Below are 23166 nucleotides of genomic sequence, written 5' to 3'. Positions count from 1 at the left end.
AAGTTGGTATATTAAGAGGTGGTGATTTGATGGAGCTGCTGCATAATTGCCTCCATTTCATCTGAGAAACAGAAGGCAAAGTCATGTCCTGCCAAAGAAAAAAGACGTAGCAAAATCAACACAGTTTTAGACAAGTACAGAAAACTAAAATAGTCAGTGTGAAAATTATGATAGAAAGTCAACAAGGGAAAAACTGAGTAACATTTGACATTGCTGAGATCCAGCTGTGGTCAGTGATCTTCACGGAGCCTGTGCTTCAAGTTGTGTCATTTATTCCCAGCACTGCCAAGCTGCCATCACAACCGCAGTTGGTATCCAGTTGATTGGAGACTCTCACCCATGAGATGTAATACAAGGAAAATCTAGTAACTGAGTTTAGGATATTATTTTTTTTTTTTTTTTTTTTTTTTTTTTTTTTTTAATTTTTTTTAAATATATCTTTAGATGTTCTAGATGTTTCCTTTTTTTAAGATTTTATTTATTTATTTTTAGGGAGGGAAGGGAGAGAGAGAGAGAGAGAGGGAGAGAAACATCAATGTGCGGTTGCTGGGGGTTATGGCCTGCAACCCAGGAATGTACCCTGGCTGGGAATCGAACCTGGGACACTTTGGTTCCCAGCCCGCACTCAATCCACTGAGCTACGCCAGCCGGGGTGGATATTATTTAGAAATAAAGCAGATGAAATGATTCACCACGGACCTAAACTTTACAGAGAAGACAGTAAAATAAGTGTTGGTCAATAAGGAGTAAGTTGGGAGATTAATATATTGATGGGATGGATGAGGTCACAGAACAGGTGAAACAGGAAAGGTTGGGCAGTCAGGCTGGTTACAGAAATGATTTGTGAATTAGTGAATTAAAGATACAGGAGTTGGCAATGAGTGTATGTGTGTATGTATTCATTTCAATACCCATTCCCATTCTGCAACTCACTAGCTGTGTGGAATTAGGTTGGTTGTTTCTAATTTCTGACTTTTTTCTATTTAGTACAATGGCATAAACCAGTACTTCACAATTTTAGTTTTATAAGAATTACCTGGGTAACTTGTTAAGTCAGATTCCAGAAATTCTTATTTATTTTGATCTGGGATGGGGCCTGAGAATACGTACTTTCAACCAGGTTCTACAATATGCCAGGTCTCAATTTGATTAGCACTGCTATAGACATTGTGATATCACAGACATCATAACCTAATGAGATTGTGTGTGTGTGTGTGTGTGTGTGTGTTGTATACAGCAGGCAATCAAGTACCAGTTACTTTACCCTTCTCAATGAATACTTACCTGTTGTTGTTATCTGAACAAGTGAAGTATAAAACCATGAAGAACTATAATATCAAGGTTAGTAGAAGGAATTCCAATTATCCAAGGAAGTTGCCTCTGAGTCATTTCCAAGATCTTCCTTTTGGCCTTCTCATCTTTCTTAGTCATGGCATGAGAACCCAGCCTAAGACAACAGGGCAAGAGAAAACCTTACAAATATTTATGAGTTTTGATCTAATCCTTGGTTTTGCATATCACTAAGATGGCATTAAATTTTCTTTTAAAGATTTTATTTATCTATTTTTAGAGAGGGAAGGGAAGGAGAATGAGAGAGAGAGAGAAACATCAATGTGCAGTTGCTGGGGGCTGTGGCCTGCAACCCAGGCATGTGCCCTGACTGGGAATCAAACCTGCGATGCTTTGGTTCGAAGCCCGCCCTCAATCCACTGAGCTACGCCAGCCAGGAAGATGGCATTAATTTTTTTAAAGTATTGTCTTTTACTCCATAACCATTTACCTCATGATTACTATGCCAAATATCTATTCACTTTGATAATTCTCATATAACAATTTTCACCAATAGGTACATAATTCTTGTCCTGCTACCATTGGCCCCAGAGATTCAGTTCAAAATTCTTTATAGTTCATAAATAAATTACTTCAACAAATATGAACTTTATTGTTTTGAAACTGAGAACTTTTATTTTGTTTTGCATAATAATCTATCTGACAGAACATAACTAAGAATATATTCCATATTAACAAGAAGCCCCTCACCGAATGAAAACCTCCCCAGAAGAGGGGCCCGTCTAGCCCAAGTACACCCAGTGTCTCACACAGTTAGTTGCTCAGGGTTCTCATATCAAGGAAGCATCACCCTGGCCTCGGGGATGGTCCACTTTTCTTGACCTTCAGGCTACAGAGCAGCCACACTTGCACATGGCCTTTTGGCGCCGGGCTTTAGCTGCACGTAATGCTGCCTCAGCCTCCTGGGCCTTTTGGATCTCATGGATGAGCAAGGAAAAGGCCTCCTCCACACCTTGCCGTGTTTTAGCCGAGGTCTCCACGAAAGGGACCCCCCAACTCTTGGCAAGGGCTATAGCAGCAGCATGAGCATCTCCGTTGGTGGTCACAAGGTCGCACTTGTTGCCCACAAGGACGAGGGCCCGGGTATAGTGAGGGCTCCAGGTGGCCCGCATCTGCTGCAGCTGGGTTAGAGATGAGGGATCATCGAGGGCAAAGACACCCAGCACACCATCCCCAGAAGCCAAGCACTGATCACGCAGGGACTTGTGAGCCGCTTGCCCAGCCGTATCCAGCACATTCAGAATGCAGCTCCCTTGCTCCAGGATCACCTCCTTCCAGTAGGAATCCTGGATGGTGGGATCATGATCTTCCACAAAGCACTCATGGTTCAGCTGGATGGTCAGTGCGCTCTTGCCCACACCACTTGCACCCACAACCACCATCTTGTATTCTGGTAGCTTCTTGCCACCACCTCTGGAAGGTGCCTGAGCACTGTAGCTCTCCTCTTGGGCACTTGGGTTCCATGTACCCAGGCCAGGATCAAGCATACTAGACTTTTTTGGTAGTGCCTTGCTCACTGAAGAGATGTGGACAGCAGGCCCTCGGTCCTGGGAGAGGAAGATGCTCTGAGACCCGGACTCACCGCAGCTCTCAATATGAACTTTAAAGAAGCAACAAAAAAGAAGCTGACTAGTTCTCACTTTCATTTTTCTATATTTCTTCCTACCAAAAATATTTGAGTGACATTTAAAAATACGCTCAAACAATACATCTGCTAATATGGGGTGCTTATAACTAATGACATGAAAATGATGGGCAATCATAAATACCATCTTACGCATGTATGTACGTATGCACATAGAGTCACTGTAATTGAAACTGAGCATTTAATTTGGCTTTCAGTTTAGGTACAGACAAAACTACAACAATGGTTTTGGATCATTTTCATTGTGTAATGAAAGAAAAAATAATTATCTTCAAAGTAATTAGTATTACTTCTTAGAGATGACTTTCAAAAGGAATTGATCACTTGAGCTCTTATTCAGTGGATATTGAACAAAACAGTAGACAATGCAGATAAAAGTACTTTTTCAGTGGAATAGGGAATTAGTGGTCATAGACTAGTGGTGATTAAGAATGTCCCATCCTACACATTTGTGTTCCAGAAAGAACTAACCTCAGAAGAACCACCCTTCTTCCTTATGCCTCGATGTCCATTTTTGTCACAACTCTTGTAAAGATTCAAAGATGACTCTATCTTCCTCTATAAAACAACAGGCCCCCTTCCTTTTCTTTGAGAACTTCATTATTAATGACTGTTCTTCCTATGTATTTGGCTGAATAAAATAGTCTCCTTAATCATGCAGGGATTTTGTCTTTCACATATTTTGATGCTGCAGTAGAATTGGGAGTAATATAGTAAAGCATTTTGCTTTTCAGGGCCTTGACCTTGCTCACCTGGCTAACTTATTTTTTCCCTATTAAACGAAGTTTAAAAAATAGATCAGATTCCTAATTCCCATTACTTTTTTAAATTTAATTTTATACATTTATTTTATGAGTCTCAATGATTTCAGCATTTCCAAGACCTGATGTTTCTATTTGTAACATACTGACTGTTCTAGCTCAGAGAAAATAGCAAGTAATTTTTGTAAGGGCAGAAGGATAGTGAAGTAAAATTCAAGAAAGAAAAAAGAAAAGGATAGCTTCAGGTTTTGGTTCTCTCCAGGTCTTCAGTCTTGACTTGCTAATTTTTTTCACAACCTTCCTCTGTGAGGTAAATATTTTGTGAGGGTCATTTCCATAGAAATAAGTTTAGTATGACCCTTCTCTTTGCATATTCTGCTGTGCTGTGTGTACTGCCTGTCCTTTTCTTGTAATAATAGATTATAAAACAAGAACTTCTGCTCTTAACTTTTACGAATTTGGTTGTTGGCAGTCCCTGTCCTTAGGTGTAACTTTCAATTCCCTTCATTGTCCAACTTACATATTTTAAACATTTTTCTTCCTTTCAGAAAACATCAAAGTTTTTCTTCACCCTCTTGTCCTCGAGTCTGAAACTAAAATGAGCTCTTCTAGAAAAGACAGGCTGTCCTCTCTTCACATGAAAACCAGGTTAGCCCTGTAGTCATGGGTGGATTTTGACCCAGGTCCTCTGATCAGGACTTCTGCAGAGCCAGCCCTAAGCAGTCCCATGTTTTCTGCAATTCGGCCTCCCACACAAGCACCGAATATCTGATAGTATGTGATAATCATTCCCAAACGTTTACATAACCATGTAAGCTAAGAGAATGTGACACCATTGTACAATTTCACTTCTTTACAAGTATAGAAATTAACCTGCCACCAACACAAAATATATTGATTGGTGTAAGAGTCAGAATGTTTTAACTTCCTATATTTACTACTACTGATTCCCATACCTTCTTAGTCTCATAACATGTTGGATGACAGCAGGTTTATTTCTTATAAAACTGGTGACCTGTATTTGCTAGGATCAAGGGAAACATGGCCCCTGTTACATCTTAACACAAAGTCATTGTTTCTTTGCTATAGTAACTGTACTTATTATAAGTGAACCTTAAATGGCCTTGAAAGAAAAACCTTGTATTATCTTTTGAAGTGTTGTTTCTACTCATCTTATATTTAGATCTTAAAAATAGCACTCATATTGCTTAATTATGTTATGAATGATAATGCAGAAAAAAGAGGTATATAAAAGGAAGTAAAAATTTTAATAAGGTATTCCTTAGCTAAGTGTTTCCAACACTGAATTTAAATAATACTACTGAAAATTGCTATATATTTTATATACACATTTCTTAAAATTGCTGGAAGAAATGTGAAAATATTTTACCCATTCTAACTGTAGGGATTTTTATTAACCACTTTAGCATAAGCAGATGCCTATTTTTTATCTATATTTATTAAACAAGTATAAATTCTTGGTTGAAATATATTATCATCCTACAGATATCTAGCTAAGTTTCAGTTTATCATTGCCACGATATTCAAAGTAATGCAGGGAAGAAGCATTCGAAATATTAGTTACCAGTTATAAATATCCCTTTTAACATATGAATTTTTACCGAAGTCAAATTACACGCCTGTGCTGAGAACTTATTGTTTGAGTTGTTCGCAGTCAAGCTACTTAAAGTATTATTTGGCATGCTAAATATTTGTATGAACAAAAAAATCTATGCAATTAGTACAATGACCTGGGAGAAAGAGGGAAAGAATATTGTGAATAGATCTGTCATTAGAAAATTCTATCTACTAATAGGTTTATTAGTAAACTTAATATTCAAACTAAAGAATAAAAATAAAACCAAAAATCTATTTAAAAAGAGAACAATACCTGAAAACATAAACAAAACCCCTTATTTTACCTAGCCTGACTAAATTAAAAATAATTACCCCCATATTCACCTTGGTTTAGATTTTATGTAATTTTTTTACTACAAAAATAAGTAAAAATTGATGTTCTCAAAACACATTGGAAAGCAACCATCAGCTGTTTATTGAATCTACGAGGACATCTTACAGTAAGAAATGCCTGTTTCTTTTGACCAGTAATACGCTTTTCCTACAGAAATAAAAAGAGCAATTACTAAGCCTCTCTCAGTATTGTTTGCGATAATAAGAAAAGAAAATGTTCCCAGTACCTATCCCTAAGGAGATGGTTAGATAAATTTTATTGTTATCTATGATATAAAATACTTTGAAGCATTTCAAGTGAATGAAGTAGATCTGTATGTACTAAAATGGAAATGGGAACATAAATTAAGTGAAAAAAATGATATGAATACTTGATTTAACATTTATAAGAAAAATCAAGTATGTGTGTGTACGTACGGTGGGTACAAATCTCTACTTCAAACTCAAGTGATCAAAACTATAACTTTTAAGATATTTTCTGTAATCCAGTTTAATCTTTACCTTGGCGGAAATTTCACCTCAACGAATTTGGGAATCTAGTCAATTTAGACTACCCGTTTTCCGCCGTGGCATAAACAATTACCAAAACGTACCGACTTAAAACAAATAGACATGCGTTATCTTCCAATGTCTGGAAGTCAGCAGTCTGAGCCCGGCTTACCTGTGTCCTCTGCTCCGTACCTCACAGAATTGCAATCCAGGTCTCTACTGAGCGCGGCTTCACCGGAGAAAGCATCCACTCCCAAGATCACGGCGACAATTGGTGGACTGGGGGCCCGCAGCTTCTTGCTGGCTACTGACTGGAAGCACCACCCTCAACCCCTGGAGGCTACTCAGCCCCTGCGGGCCAGCCAGTTCCCAAGGGGTGCCCACAGTTCCCGGCCACGTTGCCTTTCCGACACGGCCACTCAATTCGGTAAGACAGCAAAGATTTCATAGAGCAGTCTGCTAGCAAGGTTGGGTCTTACAGGACATATCACCTAAGTGTCATCCACCTCTTTGCCCTATCCCGTTGCAGGGAAGGAGCCACGCAACCACGATGAACCATTTTGCGCCTTTTCTGGACTGCTGCCTCCCATTGGCGCCTGACAGATTGAGCGCGCCCCAGGGCAACTGGGCGCTCCCTTTGGCTCACCAGGAATCTGCCACCCCAGAACTGCCACAACAACTTACCAGGCTAGGACGTGGATGCCTAGCACGCTCAGGAGGGTGCCACGCTTCCCTGGGCCTCACGCAGCAGCTCTTTTGCTTCCGCGACTGTCACCACCTTTGGCAGCCCCACCACCGGCCCAGTCCAGCTCTTCCCTGGAGCTGAGACACAGGCCTGGGGAAGCCTCCGCCTCCCACAGACAGGTGGCAACATGAGCTGACCAGGTAACATTCCGCTCCTTAAATTGATCTCGCAAGCTAGCCCCTTCCGGCTTCTGCTGGTCACTTACGCGGGCCCCTTCCGGCTTCCGTTGGCCCCTTCCTGTTTCCGCCAGTGCTCCTCGCATTTGGTTCCCCTTCACCTCCAGTTCCGCGGGGAGAATGCGGGTGCAGGCCCGGAAACCCCAGGGCCACGCACGCAGTGGCGGGGCCTCTGGGCCCCCTGTTCTCAGTGACAGTAGAAAACCGCCGTGTGTTGTTCTCTCTAAAAGAATTGAGAAGTGTGTACAAAAACTTTACTTAAATGAAAAGAATGAATAAATTGCGAAATGTAAATGTAAACCAATTTCTAACTCAAGACAAGTCACAACCCACTGTATTCTGGCAGGAAATTGTCACGTACTACTAATCTTTCACCCAGAGAATGCATGTAAATATGTAAATTGTAAACAGTAGACTTAGGAAAAACTGAAGCTTAACGTAAATTCACTGAAAAATAAAGAAATACATGACGTACAGGTAGTCTGGGTGAATTCAAAGAAATTAAGAAAACTCCAAAGCAGAAATTTTGGCAGTTGATTTTTATCATTGAGTTTTTATTAATCGTTAATCTGGAGCAGTAAACAAGTAATATACAGCAACTACAATGTGTGTGCTTTCAGCAAACGTTACGAAACAGTCTTTTACATTCTGCTCGGGAAATCAGTTAATGGGCCTGTTGGGTGCCCGCATTTGGAGGGGGCGGGGCCAACAGCTCCCACCCAGCTGCAAAGTGGTTCAAGTGGTACAACTCTGTACAGGATTGAAACAAGTGATTGATTTATTCCATCTGTTTCTTTCCTCTCTCTGTTGAAGTTAGTCAAATATAGTGTAGTGGATAATAATGTAGTCTCTTGATTGAAAGGTAACAACTCTGAGTCTCTAGTATCTGATGGTTTCATAGTTAATGAGATACTATACCTATTAAATTGTATAACAATGTCTGGCGCATAAAAAGTACTCAATACATTTTATTTTTATTGAGGAAAATGCGCACACTGGGCTGAGCTGTGTGGCTCCACTGGGTGTCCTAAGAGGTGACTGGGTGCCTGTTTGCTTCTGGTCAGGGCACAGGCCTGGGCTTCCTGCAGACATCCTGGTTGGGGCTCCTAGGAGAAGCAATAGATTGATGTCTCTCACATTGCTGTTTCTCGCCCTCTTTGTCTGCCTTCCTTCCCCTCTAAAAAGTAAATAAAATCTTATAGAAAAAAGAAAACACGCATGCATACATATAGGTAAGTGGTGTAGGGGTATAGGGGTGTATTAGGCACATAGTTATCAGTATACACATATAAATGCTACCATATATTATGCAAATATATCATATGCAAACATCTCTTTTAGATAAAAATTAATGAAAAAACATATACCAGTATATAATTACACCTTAGCATTTCATGGTAACTGAACATACAAAATGTAAAATGCAAGGAAGTGTTTAAGCCACAGCAGGACTTGACAGCTTCCCAAAGTCAAAGAGGAGAAGTATCACTGAGAAAAGCACATTGTGGCTTATAATCCACTGTGACTACTAGCTACAGGATTCCTCAACGGTCAAGGATAAACAACTGCCAATGCTCATTTCACTTTGTGTAGTTTAGACAGCTCAGCAGTTTCTCAGTGCGTGAGAAAGGTATAAGTAAAAAGAGGTGACAAGCGTGATCTCATGGTGATGGAACAGTTCTTCATCTTGATTGTGGTGGTGGTTTGATGGATCTAAGACATGTGATTAAATTTCATAAAACCACATACACACAAGTGCGGGTAAACCTGTTGAAATCTGAAAAAGGCCTTGAATCGTACCAATATCCATTTCCTGGTTTTGATATTGAGTATGTCAAAGATAAAGACAGACACTAGTTAAAGTGGTAAGGACAGATTTTAGTATCTATTATTACAACAGAGAAAAGAGTTCAGCAAGGACTGAGATCAATTTTTGTACTTTCAGAGATGATGGGGTGCTTTCAAGGGAGATTGATATTAGGGAAGGAGATGAGCAGGGTGTGGTAGCATCAGAAAAGTGAAAAGTGACAAAAGCTGGAAAGGAGAGGGGTGGTCTAGGTGAAACCCACCTGGCTTTGCCAGCAGACCTTATCAAGGGTGGGCTCCTGCTCTATCACAGAGGCTGGGAGACAGGGGCCCTGGCTTCCTTCTGGTAGCTTTGAGTTTTCTCAGACAGAAACTTTAAGGGCGACTAGGGTCATCCTAGGGATCAGGCCTTTATTTGTTAGAAACAATGCTGGTGTGTCTTCAAATCTTTGTATACTGATATTGAGGCCCACTCTACGAAGGGCTCCCAGAAACCTGGCTAGACTTTGGTCAGTGAGGGAATCCTTGTCAACTGTAGTTATGTGAAACTTTACCACAGAAAACTGAGTTAGCGATACACTATCTCTGTACTGTCTTTGCAACTTTCTGTAAGTCTATAATTCATTCAACATAAAAAGTTAAAAAAATAAGCAATATGTTATACTGTCCTAATTTAAGGTTGTTCTTTAAGGTATTGAGAATTTGCCATAATTGTCAGTGTTATTTGGGGTAGAGAATTTTCTGATAAGCCAGCATTCATTTTGGGTGCACAGAAGTGTTTTACTCACCAATATATTCTTTTATAAAAATGTATTTATTTTCAGAGAGAGGGAAAGGGAGAAGAGAGTGAGATAAATATCGACGTGAGAAAGAAACATTGATTGTTTCCCTCTACGGAATTCTTAAGTGGTCGAGGATGAATAATTGTCAAATGCTCCTCTCATACTCTGACTGGGGCCTGAACATGCAACCTAGGCATGTGTCCCTAACTGCAATCAAACCAATGACATTTTGCTTTGCAGAATGACACCCAGACAACTGAGCCACATGGCTCAGGGCTTCACCAGCACATTCTTAGCAGGAGGCAGTGTGCCATTCATATTTTAGGGTATCTAATTTTGCATAATAAGTGAACATATGGATTATCAGTTTATTGGTATTTATGAGGACTGTCCAACTTTTTACAACTCTGACTTTATGTTCACCAAAAGTTTTATATCAGCCAGATTTGGTAAGAAGCAGAGCTGCTGTGTTGTATCCTGAGAGAGTATAGTCGTCACATTATAGTCTAGGTAAATAATGAATCCGACCCTGAATTTGCTATTTTTCAATACATATCAATTCATCTATCCTTCACTGTAGATCAATACATTGGTATTTGGTTTAATTCTGTGGTCGCCATTGGTTACAATATAGTATATCAGTTTTCTAGATGAAGTTCCTTGAGTTAATGGAATCAGCATTCCAGGCAAAAGAAGCTAAAAGTCATATCGTAGGCTAGTGACAATGATCTCAGGTCCTATAAAGACATGGAAGAAGCTCCTTTTATTTGCTATATCTTGTCTTTAAAAGAAGAAAAAACATCATTTTTTATTAACAATCCTCTTTACATTGGATAAATTTATTTCAGAAAATTAACATAAGAGAGCTGAAGCAATGTCGATTAAAAATAGAAGAGTTCAATATCAGTGTCTTGATATCTAAAGACAAATTTTAAAAATGTGATTCCTCTAAAAATTAAAAAGTCATTTTAATAAAATACTTTAAGAAATTTTGAAACAAGAAAACTTTTAAAATATGTTTTCTTCTATTTGAGTCTCATGCTAACTACTGACAGATGAGCTAAGGGCTAGTTTTTTTTTTTATTATTATTATACACTGTCATCCTAAGTCAACCCTGTCATCATAAGTAGTTTCTTAAAAGTTTTAAAATTATTCTGTAGCATCTTCTTCCAACACTAAATAATAATCAACAGAAATATTTAAAGAAAATATTTTGAAGCTGAATAACTAACTAGTTTACTGACATATTGATAATTAGTAAATATATATTTCCTTCTGAATGCCAGAGAATTACATGATTTATTACTTCTGAAATGGAATGATGATTAATGGAAATCAAAATTATTCCAATGTCAACTAGGATAGCATTGATGTATCAGAGATTGAATGATTGTATTGAAAAATTATATTAGTACCTTTAAGCTATTAATTTGTACAACACAGATCCTTCTATAGAAGAGAGGGTGTTTTTGCCTACAGGGTCTATTTGAGTATCTGAATATATTTTTGATGGATGCACTTTAATTTTCACTGCTACTGGCATCTACTAGGTAAGGGCCTGGAATGCTGCAGAATATCCTACAATGCCCAGGACATCCCCAAAACAAAGAATTAGTTAGCTCAAAATATCAATAGTGTTGACTGTGATAACACTACTCTACTATCAATTGTATGGATTTAATACTTCTTAATCAGGGTAGCCAAATATTTAAAGCAACCTAGATAGAGTAAGTATAAAATAGAAGCTCACTCATCTTGACTCATTTAATCTAAGCTCTCTATACTTGGTGTTTATTCTAAGTTTGGTTAAGATAATTACCCAAGGTCATTAAGTCCATTCTGGTCATCTGACTAATCACTAGGCAAAAATTTGAATCTTGATTTTCAGGCTACCACACACACAAGTTTTAAAAATGAAATATTTTAGAATTCAGGTCATTGTACCTAGGATGGATATTCTTATGCAAGAAGATAAAATGCATTCTGAAATTTTTGATTTTCATGATGGTAGCCACTTTAGTAACCTTTATTTTATCATACTCTAAAATAGAATCTAATTTTGAAGAGAGTTTAACATATCACTTTGAAAAGATTAGATATAGTCAAGAGAAGTTACTTTAAAAGTAGTTTGATAAAATGAGGACACTGCAAAATGCTTTCAAAATTGACATTCATTATGTATATTTAATTTCTAATGGTACAAATCCTAGCTTGCTTTAAAATAATTTTATTTTAACTATACCTATGTACAGTTAGTATAATTTTTATACTTTTGCTTTTTCCAAGGTAATACAGATTTCAGTAATCTGTATCGTTTAGGCTGAACATTTTGTCCTGATAAAATTTGTATCTTAAAGGTCACTATAGTTTTGGAGAGTAAAAACTGTGTCTATTATAGATCTTACTCCATAAAATACTCTACATATTATTTAGTTAGCTAGTTAGTTAGTTAGTTAGTTACATGTTACACTTTATAAAATTGTGATTATCATAGGAAAAAGTGAGACATTCCTTAAGAACTTTAGATGTATCTTTCTCTGGCTTAACAACTGAGCATTTAAGGTGGATTGCTTGTGAGATACACTATCTACTCTGCATGTTGCTCAAGTGTGGCTGGCCAAATAAGGTGAGAGGAAAGCGAGATAAAGCAAAAGCTGTGTTATTCTAGACTTCCATCTCACCGGGAACTGTCCTGAAGTCAGACTTGACCTCAAGCCATTCACACAGGACACCCAAATATACAATAGAATCTCCAGTCTGCAGTGATACAATCCTGAATAAAGTTTACATGATCTCCTCTGTTGCATTTTTTGTTTTGTAAGGTAAAAGCATAATGGATAGACCATCACCGCCCTTCACGGGACAGAGCCACGCATACAGCGTAAGGTCTTGTGTGTTGGCTCAACTCCATGTCAGCGCACTGTCAAAATAAAGAATGATGTATAAATCTATACACTGTGCCAACGACAGCGTATAAACCACCTGGAGCTCATCCAGCTCTGCAGAGAGGGCACCTTTAGGCAGCAAGCCCAGAATATCCTTATGATGTCATATTAGTGAAGGATGCTACCAAGGGTAAAGATTTGCAGAATTTTTGACAGTGATATTTAGTAACCGTTTCTAGTTGTTTATATTCTATGTATCTTATGTGTTACAAAAAGAAATATTTTGTGTCTGTTTATAGTTTATTCATATAATTGCATGTGAGTATAACTTAAACTCCTGATTAATAGAGATATATTATGAAAAATGTTGGGAATATTAAAAAGTACCTGATGTAGGTAAAAGCCAGGCTTCTGTAAATGGAAATGAATTTTTTTCATTGGAATGAATTATTGGAATGAACAATTTCATTGGAAATTATTGCAATTGTTAGAGAATAAAATAATGAACTGCAAAGGGTATAAAAGTTTGATACAGTCAGGCTCATGTGTTTTCTGGCTTTCAGGTTAGTACATAAAATGTAGCTACAATCTTGGGTTATTAGAGACTGTCACTTGAGAAATTTCTGCTCCTTACTTGGAAGTATTTTATTAAAAAGTAAATTGAGGTAACTCTGGGAAGACGAGCACTTTATCAAGGGTTGGATCTGGTAGCAACTGAGAATTTTGCAGAAAACTGGATGGAGAAGTTAATGATACAGCTGTTCAGAGCTGACCTCTATAACCATGGTGGTGACATGAGATTTTGCGCACTGTATTAAAATATGATAACATTTCTGTGTATGCTAGATAGTTACTTGCCTAGGCAGTGATCTCTGGAAAGGGGAGTAGGGGTGTGGGGTATGTAGAAATTCATGGAATCCTATTGAATAAGGAACAAAAATAAATTCAGGAATCATAAAGATGGAAAAACTTTTAAACATTGTTACAGATGGTAAGAAAATCAGGAGAGTGTTTCGTACCTGCAACATCCCTCACATTTCCCCGCACACTTTTAATGAGTCTGAGCCTGAGGCAAGTTAAAAATACTGAAGCTGCTGGTTCCTTAAAACCAGTTTCAAAAATGAGTGGTGATTCTGTGTTGTTTTGATGCTGTCCATAAAGTCTAGAACTTCCCTCTCTCGTATTTTAAGAAGGGAACTTAAACAAAGGCAGGTTTTTAGATATTTTGAGTATGAAAAAACGGATATGCTGTATATCTAAAAATGCTGCTTTGTAACATACAATAAAATGTCACCATCCCTTGTGACATTTCATTTCCAAATACACAATCACCAACAAGAATGAATAGAACCACAGTACTATTTCACTCATTGCCACCAGAATCACAGACTTTTCATCCACATTTCTTGTCAAATAGAAAGGACACACTGCAATTCAACCTAGCTTTGGGAAATGCTATTGTTTTTCTGTGTCTACAGAACCATACAAAAGAAAACATTTTTTTTAAATTTAACTCACAAAACTTTCCATATAGATTTTAAAGTTAAAATTGGTTTTATAGCACGGTAATTAATGTGAGAATGGAAGCTTATTCTATGTCCTTACTGTTTCACACATATAAAGAGATGTTCTATAACAAACACCGAACTTGTTTATTTATTTGCTGGTAAGGCCCGCTATTACAGAATTTTAGGGCTGACAGAATTTCATGCCAAGCTTTTAGCTTGATGCCTCTGGCTAGATTTACATGCCATACAATTTTGTTCCCTACACATAGTGATTCATTTCTAAAACTACCTTTCCAAAGTTCTCTTATTAAGGGAAATTAGGCTCTTCCTTTGCATCACCCACTAGCATGCCCCCATCACTAGCAGCACTTCCTGTCTAATTGGCCTCATTGTAATGGAGATACACTCACATCCCTCTGCTCAGTTCGGCATTTTAACTTGTCCTCCATCAATTAATTTTCAAATGGGCTTTGTCTTTATATTTACTTCACTTTTTTTTTTCATATTTTTATTTTGAAACAATTCCAAACTTATGAGAACCTTGAAAAGACAGTATCAGGAAGTCGTTGTCCTCAGCTGTGTTCTCAGCTCTGAACAAGTTCCTGTCCACCCTCTTCTATCATGTCCTTCTCGCAATGACCTTGCAGTACAATCACCTGAGCGACTCTTCATTCAAGAGCTGAATTTTCTCTGGTTCTTGTTGTGTACGGTCCCTCTGCAGACCCTTCAAATAGTAGTTGTTTTTTTTTTTCTTTATATCATGTTTAGAGCATTTATCTGAGAGAGGACTATTCCGGTAAAAATGACTCTATTGTTATCAGAACCAGATAAAGTGAATTTTATTTTAAAGCCAACAACTTTTAAAAGAGTAATTCTACCATATAGAAGTTCATTACATTTTCAGTACTTCCGAGAAAGTTAAAAATGGACAGCTTAGCTTTCTGGGTGAACATAATTAGATTCAACCAGTATAATCGTTGGAAGGTAGGCAAAGAACACAGATTTCAAACACTGGAATTATTTAACAGATATAGTGACAATGTGCAAAGAAGTAAAATGGAAAAAAAAATCAGGTAAGAAAAGATGAATATCATTACCTTTGAACAACTTTTTCTCCCACAAAGAGGAGGAAAAAGGATAAATCTAAAAATGTATAACCCTCATTGGTGCTTTAGGTACAGTATTGTAATTCGTCATTAAGACAGCTAAGGTGCCCTTAAAATAATTATCTGTTGTTTTTTTTTTAATTTTATAGAATGAATAATCTAGGTTTTGGAGAAATGAAGTGACTTGTTTCTCAAAATTACATATTTGGATGGAATGGGATGGAATAAAACACGATTTGCCGATTCCAGTGGCCACGAAGCCTTAATCCCTAATTGTTAGTATGATCCAATAGATAAGATACTGGTAGATGAATAGATAAGATCCCCTTTGATTAAAGCAAGAAAATGTTTGCTTATTTTTAGTAAAAAAAAAAAATATGTTTCCATATATCTTTCAAAAGGTAAAGGATTTTTTTCATCCATTTAGTTTAATTAACTGCCTCCTTATTATTTCCTCTCTAGAATGATACTTGGCTAAAAGCGTACAGCTCTATTGAAACAGGATTTCTGTAGTGTGGAATTAACAAACACACAGCATTCTCTCAGGGAAAGCTGATAACTCTAAAACAAAAATAAATCATTTTTCATATTACCAGCTTTGTCACAGTCACTATAGAAATATTAGAAAATGCAGTGACAAAAAGAAGAAAGAAAGAAAAGAAAGAAAGAAAGAAAAGAGAAAGAAAGAAAGGAAAAAAAGAAAGAAAGAAGAAAGAGAAAGAAAGAATAAAGAAAGAAAGAAAGAAATCCATGATCTCATCATGTAAAAAGAGTAACTGGTCATAATTTTTCTATCGCCTCCGTGCAACTAATCTCACTACATTTTAACTATTTCAATAAACACACTCTTTTTATGTACATTCTGCTTTTAGGTCAGCAGTAACTAAAGTCCAGTATTTGTTAAAGTTTGTGTATGGTTGCTTTTCTAGTCTTTTACAATATGTAATTCTGGCACATGTGCCTTTATTAGCAAAACAATACGTGTTCCATGGCCGTTTGAGTGTTTCCGCTTTCACAAGCAGCCTCTGATGCCTCGTGGGAAAAAAATACAGAAGCTAGAGTAGTATATAGCACATTAATAGTGTTTCCTCTTTGTATTTATTGATTTAATTTTTAAACAATCCTCTTGTGTCAATACGGGGCATTGAGTTCACGTATTATTGATCTAAACTAATAATGATATACTACAATTTGAGAAGGTCGGCGAATAATTTCTTTTGGTAACATTTACATTTTGTTATAGATACACATGATTCTATAGATGCAGGGATAGTTTTTTGTATTTTTATTATCACTGTAGGTAAGAAAATATTCACTCATATGTCATTGTTTTTCTTTTTTAAATATTTAGTTTTGCGCTCATTTCAAATTCATGATGATAGCCTATATTTTTATACATTTTTATAAATAACAAAACAAAAATGTGTTTAAAAATACTGTAAGCCAGGCAGTGAAAGAAAAATACCACACTCCCACCTGTAAATGGAACCTAATCAACAAAACAAACAAGCAAGCAGAACACAACCAGAGACATGGAAATAAAGAGCAAACTGACAGTAACCAGAAGGGAGTGGGGACGGAGACAGCAGGGGTAAGAAGGGGAAGGATCTTCAAGGGACATGTGTAAAGGACCCATGGTCAAAGCCAAAGAGGGTGGGAGGTGGGGGTGGGTCGTGGTGGGAAAATAGAGATGACCGTATTCGAACAACAATAAAAAATGATTAAAAAATAAAAGTTGGAATGTCCGCATGTAATGTACAGAATTTTTATAGAACATCTTTAGAATTTGTAATAAAATAGAGTTACAGAAAGTTTATCCAGAAATGTTAATATGCACTATTTTATAAAAGTTTGCCAACTGTCACCAATTATTTTCTACTGAAAAGGGGTGGGGGAAAATGGTGACAGCTGTATTTGAACAACAATAAAATAAAATAAAAGTAAATACCTCAATAAAGGGCTTTACATATATATAAATAATAAAAATAATGAGATTTAGTTTATCATATTTGCTTTTTATATAATTATTAGAGTATGACTATTACATGAAGTATATAGAATGCTATAATAACTCTATCTTTACATAGCTACACATTTTAGAGTTACAAAACTGAATGCCTCACTAATAAACAAAGGCCATGATTTTAGACTGTTAGTTTCTCAGTTGTCTAATGAATATAATTTAATTCAATGTTATCAGTTTACAGATGAAAGCAAAAATATCCACAGGAAAAAAAGTAACTTGCCTACAAAGCAACTTAGTGAGCTGAAAAGATTTATAGAAAGGGATTGATAAACAGATGTTGTGAAAGCTACTTTTTATTTTATGTGTTTAATATTATAATACACAGAACTATTACAACTAGTTACATTCAATCCTAAAGGGAAAAAAAAACAATTTCATGAATCCAGCTGTATCATTTAGAAAATATTCTCCTAATATGATTTTTATGAGAAAGAAATACAGTTAAACCATGTTTCATTTTGATGTCCCTTGTAAATCTGTAAAAAAGAATAAAAAGAAAACACTACCATTATATATTAATCTAGTAGTTTCTGTTATTCCATTTTCTGCAAATCCACAAATTATGGTGAATTAGAAAATTTAATACTAAACAACATCACAGTCTATACTATTTATAAAATTATGATTTTGAGATTTGATTAATGATATATTTAATACAACTTTCATCTTTAAAACTTTTACAACCTACCAATTTTAAAAGCAAAAATCATACATACTGTTTACTATTGTCATGTTCAATTTTGAGTTTTTTCAGCATATCCATAAATACTTACAAAGGTAAATTGATTAAAACATATGTATTTAAAACTTCTTGGTTTAAAGCACCCATTGTGCATCAAATTTCTTTTCTATTTTGTTAGAACTAAAATCGAAAATAATCTGCCTTATAAATTCAAATTATTTTTCTTTAAATTCAAACATCTTTCACAATGTAGAATTTGAGTTCTTTGAAACATTTAGATGTATTATTTGAAAAATATCCTTGACTTAAAAAGAGCTACTTAAGTGTTTACTTCATAAACAAGCTATTTGTATAGTTAGTTTAAACATTGCAGAACTAACTTATTGTTAATCATAAAAAGAAGACAAAGGTGCTGCTATTTCATTACATACCTGAAAAATACTAATAATTTACCAAGAAAATTTACATTTATGTGTTTTCATCCAAACAGTTCAAATAAATAGTCTTAAATTTCACAAAAGCTTTAATATCTATACTTTTTTTTTGCTTTTATGTGTGCATGTATGCATTTATTTATTTATTGTTCAAGTACAGTTGTCTGTACTTGTACCCAACCATTCCCCGTCCCGCCCTGGAACCTTCTCCCTTTGACTTTGTCCATATGTCCTTTATACGTGTTCCTTGATGGCCCTTCCTCTGTTATTCGCTATTCTGAAATTTTACCTTGAGCAAACAAAAAATCCTTCCTATTTTAATTCCACACATATTGCACTGTAAGGTACAAATAAGAAAATCATTATCACACTTCAGTTTCTTTTGGAAAACTGTTATAACTCAGTGGAGTGAAGAGTATCAGAGAATAATGTGTAACTCCTAAATGTAGCATAGAATAGGTTGTAAATAGAAGAATATAAGTGATAGCTTATCATTGTTCAATTAGATTTACTGTTATCATGAGAAATATTTGGTGTGCAATTTTAAGCTCTATAATTTCTCACAATTAGTTACTTACAGATTCAGCCCAGAAAACATGCTACAATCTGTTAAATAATTAGGAATTTCCTTTTAAGAACTATTAGACAAAGAATACTCTGTTTTTGAAATTAGGTGAAAAAAATAAAGATTTATTATTATGTTTACTTTGCCTGAGGCTAAAAACCCGACTTGATGAAACAAAGTAATTTTCTTAGTGTAAATTTTATTGTTCTGATAAAATTGTTTCTTCTTTATATTATATGCAGTAGTATAAGGTAGCAGAACAGGCCTTTATTAAGCACTAACTCTCTTCCGGAACCTCGCCTAGGCATTTTTATAAATGCCTTCTCACATTGTATTAATAAAAACAATCATTTATTATAGAAGCATTGTATGTTCATTTCTATTTATTTTGCTCAATATAATATAGCTAGTAGGAGACATAGTGGTTTCACGTATTTACTTGAGAACCCCAGTTCTGTCTAATATAGCTCAGTATGTTTTAGAAGCTATTAATCTAGGAAAAAAACAAAGCGTTGCAGGAAGTTAACCTTCATATAACAAATTACTAAAAATTATAATACTTTAAATGTCTTTTTAAGTATTAAATAAAAATTTTAAATGGGGTAGGCAATATATACATATAAAGCCCCCCAAATGAAGGAGCATTATTGGTATAAAATTTCATTATAAGCTTCAAACAGCATTTTGTACACAAAAAGAAATTTTTAACACCCGGCATTTTTTGGTAGTTCTTTTGAAATAATAGATTCTGGCCTTAGGTATATTTCTAGTTTTAATTTAAAGAGAAATATGGAGGCATGAATTTTACTTCTGCAGCAAATACTTGCTACTGTGCATTATCTTAAAGGGATGGGCAATGGCTGGCCTTGCAGAGTCTTCATGATGAAGGATCAAATCTACAGCCATTCATTGCATACCAGAGAAGAATAACCCCCATAAAATGTGAAGACATACACCACATTTTAATATCTCTGTGTTTAGCAGCCTTTAATACATTTTGCCCAAATTATCACTAATATATCTATGACAACACAAAGAAAATCAGTACCTCATGAAACACATTAAAAAGTTAGATGAACAATAAGTAAAAACTATTGCCAGAACCTGGATTTTTTTTTTTCTGCGCTATAGTCACAAATAACTAGAGTCGCCCTCTAAGTTTCAAGTATTAGTTCACAGTTTGGGCATTTGAAATATTTGCCTGGAAGGAGCTCAGTTTCTACATCAATCAGGAAACTGGATGAGCAACCTCTCCTAAAAACACAGCCTGTTTGGGCGCCCTGTCCACTCCCCTCTCGGTAGCTCTCTTTGGATATCTTGGCTTTTTGTGTGAGCACCAGGTCCAGACTATACACTGGCATTTCTCACTCAGCTTTATAAAGTTAACATCCAGCCCTTCTTCTGATCCTTCACGAGGTCATGCCTTACCTACAAGGAGGAAACAAAGACTTCAAATTAACAACAAATTTTTAAAAACAAACACACAACAAAACAATTTAATTTAAAAATCTCTTTACAATGTACATTAAAGAAACCATGGATCCCATCCAGCAGTGTCTTGGAAATGAACCTTTGGATGACAAGTGCAATAGATCTTCAGTGAATGCACTGTTTAATAATTAGTAGAATGAATTGCCCTGGCTGGCATAGCTCAGTGGATTGAGCGAGTGCTGTGAACCAAAACATCACAGGTTTGATTCCCGGTCAGAGTACATGCCTGGTTTGCAGGCCACGGCCCCCAGCAACCGCACATTGATGTTTCTCTCTCTCTCTCTTTCTCCCTCCCTTCCCTCTCTAAAAATAAATAAATAAAATCTTAAACAAACAAACAAACAAAAATAATTAGTAGAATGAAGATGCTTGATGACCTCACAGATGTGGTGAAAAAGCCTTACACCCTTTGGTCAATAGAAACAACAGTTTTTTATGGAAAAAAAATTGGCTAAGAAACTTAGGGTCCAAATATGAAGAACACTAAAACGGTGACGTGACTTTATGCAGTTATACACTTTAAAAAGAAATAATTCCAATTAGTCATGACTATTAGAATAATCCCCTTGAAAGAGTAACTTTTAGAGAAAGCCAATATCAAGTCCTCTATAGGTCCAATACTAAAGTTGTTCAGGAGGCAATATTTATATCACTATATCTTAGTAGAAAGTGTTTATGACCTTTTTATTTTTCAGAATCAAAGGCAAAGCATTAGAGAATTATAGCTATGTAATAAAATGCAAATGTTGTGAATTCTGACATTGCAAAAGGAATGATGTCCTTCAGGAGCTGAAGACGAGAGATACAGCAGCACAGTTTTAGCAGTTTATATTAAAGGAAGTCAAAATATGCTCTCTAAATTTGAGGGGTCAAAACCGTATTTCAGCATGGTATTTACGTGTATAAAAGTGATACAAAGAAATAATAAAAACAAAAATAAACCTAACAAGGATTGGAAAGAAGGAGAAAGTGGAAAGAGAAGGTGTGTCAGCTGGTTGTCTCACTTGTAATGCCGAGTGAAAAGCTGGGGCTTATGTTGGGAAATAGGAAATACGTAGAAACATGTTTTGTACGATTGAGGAGGTTACTTCCAGAAGAGATAAGAGTAGAAATAATCAAATATCACTGTTTCCAGGAAATAGGGTTATGGATTAGGACAAATTTTTCAACACTTTAGAAAAAATTAAGTGCTATGTCAATTTTGGAATTTATAAAAAGTGGGGAGAAAGAACAAGTACTGAGTTTATCAAAGACCCACAAGGGCCTGAGTTGAATACTCAGTTAATGTTTTAAATGAACTTATTCACTCTACCCCTTCTGCAATAAAATGGCATATATAAATACTGAAGTGATTTTAAAAAAATTCTTACATTGGCTCACGGTATTTATTTATCTCTCTATTCATTAGCTATTGAACGCTCCTGTATAGGATTAAATGTGAGATGAAGTGCTTCTCCCGGTCAGAATTACATTTGTAAAAAGATAGAGCCACGCTGAGCAGCAGTGCACAGAAGAGGGTACGGGACGCTGAAACAGCAACGCCCAGGGGGCTTCAGGAGGCAGAGGTGTGGGATTCTGAAACAAAACAAGTATACATAGATAGAATCGATGGTTTCTATGCCTTGGAGAATACTTTTCAAGTATGACTCAGACCAGATGTAGTTCTCTTTCCTCTAAAACTAGGTCAGTCTTTATAACTCCCCTCCTGGCATTGGAGCACAAAAATCAAATCGTTCCTTTGAGTGAGGTCAAAGGCAGTTGTGACAGGCATACTTTTATCAAAGCTGGAGGAGAGAAGAAATAGTCCTTTTAAGCTTCCGCATGGGCTGAGATTGTGCACCAGATAATAGGGGGCAAAGGATATAATCAGACCTCTAGAAAATCAGATGATGAAGAACCTATATTTCGCACCTAAATTTCTTAAATTTTTGGCAGGTAAATTGAGAAAACTTGGTGAAAAATAATTGATCTAAAAAGAAAGTGATTCCTGATGAAGACTGATTGGAGACAAGTGTTTCAAAATTTAGAGCCAGGAATCAAAAAAGAACAATGCATATTGGATGCAGGTAGAATTGTGAAGTTTCCTTCGATCACATCCTCAAGAAGAGAAACATCAATTCCCAGGTAAGGCTGAAAGAGTTAAAGTAAAAATCACATTGTACATAGACTCACCTATTAATTTTAGAGAGATGGAAGGATATAAGTATAGGTGTGTTTGTAGTTTGTGTATGTATGAAAGTTTGTGAGTGTTTGTGTATCCTGATCCAAATTTTATGCTCTTCATTGCCTAGTGTTAATGCAGCCATTGTCTAGTGAGGCTCTGTATACTTGATTCTTTATAAATGAGTACAAAGTTATGGGTATACATACTATTACAAATGTGAAAAATTGAAAAATATTTCAAACTGATATTTTAAATCCGATTCTATATAACATGATATGCTGCAGCTCTTAAAGAACATTGTCCCTGACAGGCAGAATCTTAAAATAACACAAACCTATTACCTTTTAGTTCTGTACTTCAGACGCCTACATTCTAATCACCTGAGGATATGTTAATACACAAGACAAATGAGATCTTGCAAATGGAATTAAGGTTACGCACAGTAAAACAGTCAGGACATTCCGGATTATCCAGGAGGGCCCAATGTCACCAAGTCGACCTTTAGAAGTGGGAGAGGAGGCAGAAGAGGCAAGGGGGATTCGGTGTGAGAGGAACCCAGCCTGGGGCTCCTGCCTTTGA

The 23166-nt window shown here is 36.1% G+C and overlaps 1 protein-coding gene across 1 annotated transcript; it reads right to left on the bottom strand.

Annotated features, from left to right (window-relative positions):
* Positions 1-1993: 1993 nt before the first annotated feature.
* LOC114508452 (GTPase ERas-like) lies at positions 1994-2996 on the bottom strand. Its single transcript, XM_028526334.2, has one exon. The coding sequence runs from the start codon at positions 2994-2996 to the stop codon at positions 2175-2177; it is 822 nt and encodes a 273-aa protein (XP_028382135.1). The 3' UTR covers positions 1994-2174.
* Positions 2997-23166: the final 20170 nt, after the last annotated feature.

This window comes from Phyllostomus discolor, chromosome 11, assembly GCF_004126475.2.
Source record: "Phyllostomus discolor isolate MPI-MPIP mPhyDis1 chromosome 11, mPhyDis1.pri.v3, whole genome shotgun sequence".
Classification (NCBI taxonomy): Eukaryota; Metazoa; Chordata; class Mammalia; order Chiroptera; family Phyllostomidae; genus Phyllostomus; species Phyllostomus discolor.
This window is presented reverse-complemented; position numbering and strand designations above follow the sequence as displayed.

What these genes read in the sequence shown, in the direction of transcription:
- LOC114508452 (XM_028526334.2), bottom strand. Translation starts at nt 2,996, where the DNA reads ATGAAAGTGAGAACTAGTCAGCTTCTTTTTTGTTGCTTCTTTAAAGTT.